This window comes from Phoenix dactylifera, chromosome 16 (genome assembly GCF_051530095.1).
Source record: "Phoenix dactylifera cultivar Ajwa chromosome 16, Ajwa_hap1_PhDact_Kaust_v1.1, whole genome shotgun sequence".
Lineage (NCBI taxonomy): Eukaryota > Viridiplantae > Streptophyta > Magnoliopsida > Arecales > Arecaceae > Phoenix > Phoenix dactylifera.
In genome coordinates, this window is record NC_143205.1 from 15147345 (window position 1) to 15153821 (window position 6477).

At 41.3% G+C, this 6477-nt stretch overlaps 1 protein-coding gene across 1 annotated transcript; it reads right to left on the reverse strand.

Annotated features, from left to right (window-relative positions):
• Positions 1 to 393: 393 nt before the first annotated feature.
• Positions 394 to 5309, reverse strand: LOC103712213 (homeobox protein BEL1 homolog). The gene is made up of 4 exons (XM_008798678.6): positions 3741 to 5309; positions 2582 to 2964; positions 1551 to 1611; positions 394 to 1267 (listed from the first exon to the last, which is right to left on the reverse strand). Exons 1-4 carry the CDS (start codon positions 4428 to 4430, stop codon positions 686 to 688), a joined length of 1716 nt encoding a protein of 571 aa, XP_008796900.4. The 5' UTR covers positions 4431 to 5309; the 3' UTR covers positions 394 to 685.
• Positions 5310 to 6477: the final 1168 nt, after the last annotated feature.

Sequence of the window (6477 nt, forward strand, 5' to 3'; positions counted from 1 at the left end):
GTGCAGGAACTCATTTTCAACTTTATCCTTAATTTGATGGCAAATCATCCTTCTAGCCTACTGAAGAGCGAACATACACATGCTAGGTGCAGTAGGAAGATTCATACATAAAGCAAATTTATATATCCAAATTATCTCCAAGAAACTGAGCCAAGATGCTCTTTCAATTAGTCATATCTCTGGTGCATTATATGAACAAATCAAATAGATTAAGTAATAATGACACCTCGAATGCACGATAAAATAATTAATGAAACCCCCCATAACATTTAGCCCATTAAAGTACCGAACAAGAGTAGTGCATTTGCCTCATTTCATTTGAATAACTCCAATAAACCTTATTTATTTCATTATGCACGGTAGACAACACACACACACACACACACACGGGTATTTGATCTTTGAATGAAGTAGTTGTATATATAAATATATATCTTTGGTCCAACAAATTAAGTTTAACATGTATTAGTTATATAGTTGCACCTGACAGTGGCACTGCCCTCTCCAATTGCATAATATAACTATCGTATAGGATACAAATATAATACCAGGGGGAACCAATAAAGCACAAATTTATTTAGCCTAGCTACCGGCCAAAACAATATACAAAAAAAGTATAATATATCTGCTCTTGAGTCAGTATGTTTCTATCTTAGCCTTGCAGATTTGATGCCTTCTTTATCCTCTATCCTGCCAAGTCATGCAGCAACTGAGCCCCCATCATGTTCCTATAAGGAACGGTCTGTGCCTCCCCATCTAAGATGGCGAATTGGACCTGCTGGCCGTCGTCGACATGCTCTCCAGAGAAGAGGAGAGAGTGCTGGGAGGAAGGCGAGAATGATAAGCTCATGCCTCCCCCGCTGTGCTGCTGAAGGCCCAGAGTTAAGGACACGCCACTCCCCAAGTTTCGACTGCCACAACCGCTGTAGGAGAAGTCCAAGTTGGAAACACCAAAGCTCTCTGCCCTTGGAACCTGATGCTGCGGATTGTGATCTCGGGAAGCTTTGGCATTCATCGTATTTTTTTGATCGCTATGGTGGCTGCTGTTGATGATTGATGAGAGCGAGTCTGAATCATTGAGGAGCTGCACTGGCGCTGGCTTCTGGTCAAGCCCAGGGTTGAGGTTAGGGTTAGGGTTGGCATCGTCTTGCTGTCCAGTTGTGGCATTGGAGGACTGACTGTTTTGTTCTTTCGTCTCTTCCATGTACATCTCCTCCACCATTGGCTTCCAAAGCCTCACCCTTGCATTTATGAACCAATTGGAGACCTGGGGTGCAATCCATGCATGTAGTGAATATATATTTTTATGATCTAGAAATTTAAATGATTCCAGATATTGAGTGAACCAAGAACGTGAGAACATAGTCATATCTGCATATTCTATAAAGTTCACCAACATAACTAATTTGATTATATGAACCAAGAGAGCGCTTTCATTCTATATATATATATATAAGAAGAAGAAGAAAAGAAAAGAAAACAAGGGAGTGATCAAGGTAGAGATGAGGGATCAACTGGTATAAAGAAAGCTGTAATGCATTAGGGCATACCTGGCTTCTCGAGAGTCCAGTTTGCCGGGCTAAGATATGTTTGTCGACATCGGTGGGGTACCTGTTATCAAGAGCAATTGTTAAGTCCAACAATGGAACAAGTCAGTTGAAGAATGAGCAAACCTGGATGGTAACAGCTGTTTGTATTGGTTTTTCTCCCTAGTGACAAGGATTGGGTCTCTTCTATAGTTTATCACAAACCTAAACAAGGGAAATTGGCATGCCGTGCTAAAGAAAACAAAGAGCAGCTATCCAGAGACAGCTAGAAGGAGCTATGGGCAGCTTTACTGGCATCCATCCATGGGTGCTAGAGTCTTATTGTTTTTTCCATGTCTTATAGGAGAACCACCTATCAAAAGTTGTTGCATTGTTATGGGGAAACCGCTGCCAAAAAAATTGCTCTTAGTTTGTCATGCCAGAATCTTGAATGAGATGGAATACTTTACATTTTTTTTTCTTTATCAAGCTGAAAACATTGGATAAAGCCGCAGTATTAATTAGTTGCAGTCAAAGTAATCAAAATTAATTATGTTTTATTAGATCTATGGATATTTGTGGTTTAATCAATTATCCAAGATATTACTCAGCCAATTCCACTAAATAATGCCCTATGATCTTATTCACTTACATTAGAAAAAACCTATTTCCTCAACTTCTTTTTCGGATTTTGTCAAATACCTAATCAGAATTGTCAACTAACTACAAAGTTGGCGAATAGGACTTACGAGGCACAATAATTAAGAATCTACGGTGTATATTTTGTAAGCTAAATCCACGCATTATTTTCTGATTTGTGGCAGTCAATCAAAATGAATCCTATATGCTGGCTAAAAAGAAAGCCTCCTCCTTGTAGATCCTCCTCTACTTACAATTTAACTGGTCACTTTTATATTTCATATTATCCATTGAGATTTTCATAGAAACCAAAACACACACACACACATATGCACACATGCACACTCACACAGAGAGAGAGAGAGAGAGAGAGAGAGATAGAGCGAGAGAGAGGAAAGAGAGAGAGAAAGATATACGGGTGAAGAAAATGCTCGAAGAGCCAGGCTCGAAGAATCGAAACAGAGCGCTCGGGAAGGCCTCTTTGGGGCCGCCATGGGTGGTCTTCGAGCATCCCAGCCTGGTGAAATGCCTTCTGCTGCCGCAGGCACTGGTCAAGCAGCTTGAGCCGTGGTGTCTCACCTTTCGTCGTCCCTGGTGCAACTGCATCCTTCTCTCCGATCGCCTTTTCTGCGGCTCGTATCTGACCAACAATCCCATCCCTCAGGCACCGAAAGTGCCTCGACATGGCCTTGGATGCCAGCGTCGAATAGAATGTGGCTGCTCCTTTCCCGGCCACAGCCTCAAACGACGACACCACCGCTCTCATCTGCTCGCAGTATTTTCTGTATCTCCTATCCACCTGAGTGAATTAAAAAAAACAAATAAAAAAAGACAATAGTAATAAAAAAAAGGACAAATTTTGCAACCACTGCTCCTATATAATTGTACAGATGCATATCATGTTATGTTCCTTAGCTACTGCATGCTTCCAATAGTAATAAAGAACAAAGGATATGAGAGTACGTAGAAATCTTCTCTTGAAATCAGCATATTGCTAGAGACCATGCATGTGCTCTCATGAGGGGATGGAATTATTCATGGGGTTTTTCTCCTTTTCAACTTTGAATGGTAGCCATAGCCTTTTGCATAAAATGACCTAGCATGTGCCAGGTTTTGCACACTAGTGGTAAATAAATGATGACAACAATAGAAGGATAAATAACAACAGTGATTACAATAGTTACATTAATAACTGTTATGATAATAACGGAAAAGGAGGGGAAAAGATGGTGGGTTCCATTAAATAAAGGGGATGGAAGAATGGTAGGGCTAGATAGCTACGAAAAAGAAAGGGAATCGAGGTTTCCTGAAGTAAATAGAGAACCCCAAAACTGTCAATCTGTCCCTACCCCTGGCTCAGAACCACACCTGTGGTAGTTCTGCAGTCCCACATAATTGAACCCTCCAGATTCAAGCTTCTAAACCAATCAACTGGGATCCCCACTGATAAGATTAAAAAAAGAAAAAGAAATCTATTTTTTTCTTTAATTGTTGTTCAACCAGTAAGATGAGAAGGGGAAAGAATCAAGAAGAAGAAGAAGAAGAAGAAGAAAAATGAGAAGGAAGTATACTGACCTCTTCTAGCATGGAAAGCAGCTTAGCTCTCCTCCTTTGGAGCTCCAAGGGGTCCATGGAGTTTAGGGGTTGATGCCATGAAGAAGAAGAGGAAGAAGGACCACCTTCTTCCCATTGGCTTGCCTTTTGGGACCTCTTACTCGAGCTGATCTCTCCTCCTAGGTTGCAGAACTCAGTCAGAAGCTCCTTAGCTGGGCCCAAATACTTGGAATTCTTCAACTGAAAGGGCTGATGCGAATCAAAACCCCTCCCTTCCTGCATGAATATCTGCTGTTGATGAGAACTGGCTGCTCTCGAGAGCAACCCATCCCTGGAATCACTCTGATAGCAGGATGGAGGCACTCCGATGGCGTCGGAGGGCTTCGGGTTGAAGAGGGACAGCGACAGGCCCCTGTTGGGCTGCCCGGTCTCTTCACAGGGAAAGAGAGATCTCAGCGAGGAGTCGTCCACCTGCCACGGGCTTGCCGGTGCCACCGTCTCGGTCGTGACCATAAAGTTCTTGCTCGATGCCTCGGGGAAGTCTCGGGGGACGAAGCCTCTCCAGAGGTTGGAGCTTTGATGCTTGGAGGGTGCCCCCAACATCTCCATCCCACCTTGGAGACCATAGAGCTCCTGGTTGGGCTCGAAGCTTTGCATCGCCTGGTGGCCTGCAGAGGAGAATTCAGCGTAGTGGGATTCATGGGCCATCATACGAAAGCTCTAGGATTGATCACGGCCTGAAAGATAAAGGAGGTCTCCCTTCGATGGATTCACAGGAGGTCGGCATGGGGAGGGGGAGAGAGAGAAAGAGTGAGGGAGAGAACAGCCATAAAGCGAACCATTATAAATAGTGGTTTTTCTCTCTAGAAAAGTCTTAACGGAAGACCATAGGACGAGCTATGCTTCCGCTTGAGCAAGTCAAGTGCTCGCAAGTCTAAGGAGAGCCAAAGGAAACCAAAAAAAGCAAGGAAAGAGATCCTGGTACTTTAATTTGGAGAGCCTACCACCCTCTCCCCTCTTCTACACTTATTACGGCAGGACTTCCATAAATTGTTCTCTTCCCTTCTCCTCGGTGGAAAAGGTGGTAAACTCGGATTGGCTCGAATCCCAACTCCTCAAAAGTGAAAATTTATTTTTTCTTTTTTTCCTCCCTCCCTCCCTCCCTCTCTCTCTCTCTGCTTCCTCTGTCTCTCCTCTCTTCCACACTTAAAAAAAACTTTTCTCAGATGGGCTTCTGTCGGCCCCTCTGCTTTCTTTCACCAGAGCACCGAGATGAATTGGACCTTCGGAGATTTGTATCACTGCTACTCCTCTGCTACAAGTAGTACTCTTAGTGCTACTAGAGAGAAAGAGGAGAGGGGGGGGGAGAAAATATTCTGAATACAGGGGGCTGGCGCCGACGACCGAGGTTGGGGAAAGAGTGGTCCTGTGTTTCCAACTAATCCCCATTAAAACGGGTATTAAAGGAGACTTGGCCGCATGGGACCGCAGTCTCCCCCACTTAAAACAATTATCTTCTTCTACCTTATGAGAATTATTTTACTCTCTAGATGCGATTTTATTTGCCATCTTCCTCATCTACTACCAACCGGTCCTTACATGCATGCCTTTTTCTTTTGCAGTGCGAGATAGATTTTCATCATCTTTTTTTTATTATTATTGTATTTGAAAACATATTATAAGAAATGTATAAATAAGTTATTTCAGCAGAAATAAATAAATAAATAAGAGGTCAGTGAAGATAGCTGATGAATAATCCAATAGTGTCATATAGTATAAATTTATGATTATATCATGTTCATCATCAATTTATGATTGGTATGTTAATATCTCCTGAAAATATAATGCAGTATTTGTAATATGGATACAACAAAATCTCTCTTACTTTGACTATTTGAGGTCTATCTACTATGAACGCATGCTTAAAGACAAAGACCACCTACGGGTGTTGTGTGAGCCACATCTTACACTTTTCTAGCATGGCCCATGTTTGATTTAAGTATGAAAGTCCTGAAAGCATGGTATTGTTCACACATTGGACAATCTTGTTTACCAAGCAGATACTTGAAGGACGTGTTAGGTAGAGGGAATAGTAACCTATCCCCGATCTACCATACATGGGATAGTTTATCTCTTGAATTATGTTATGTTTTGGTGGTTGGTTGCAAGGATAAATCGTATTAGTATAAAATCGCCCTCTCATTTTTTTGATGTATTTGAAGAGTGGATAGGTGCAAAATTATAATTAGAAAGGATAAGTTTCTTATATTCTGTAGAATAATTCTATTCCACCACTTTGGTGGAATAGAACTATCTGCACAAGCGGTCTCCTCCGAATAAAGCTAGACCATGGTCTTATGGGCTGCTCGGCATAGGATAACCCCATTTATCATGTTTATCCTTCGTATTTTTGTAGCTATTTTGTATAACTTTTATATGTATTAAAATATTAATATGAAAGAAATATTTGCCATCATGCACCCATGCTCCCAAGTTTCTAGCCATCATTTATTACTTGTTTATCTCAATTTTTTTTATGTTTTAAATTCTTCACTGTTGCTACATCACGACCTCATATCGTCTCATGCATGCATACATTAATTTTATATTTAGTATAATTAATATCAGTATTGCATCCTTCTCTTTTCTCATGTTAGCTGTTAATCTTTGTCCTTAAAAAAGTAACTATATAGCTAAAAGAAAAACTATGATGGATTGGGTTTGTTTCTTTTCAGAAAGAATGATTCACTTTTCTCTG

Coding starts and splice junctions, on each gene's coding strand:
- LOC103712213 (XM_008798678.6), bottom strand. CDS start 4,430: ATGATGGCCCATGAATCCCACTACGCTGAATTCTCCTCTGCAGGCCAC. Junction 2,965..3,740: donor TGCTTTCCATGCTAGAAGAG/GTCAGTATACTT, acceptor TAATTCACTCAG/GTGGATAGGAGATACAGAAA. Junction 1,268..1,550: donor CTGGACTCTCGAGAAGCCAG/GTATGCCCTAAT, acceptor ATTGCACCCCAG/GTCTCCAATTGGTTCATAAA.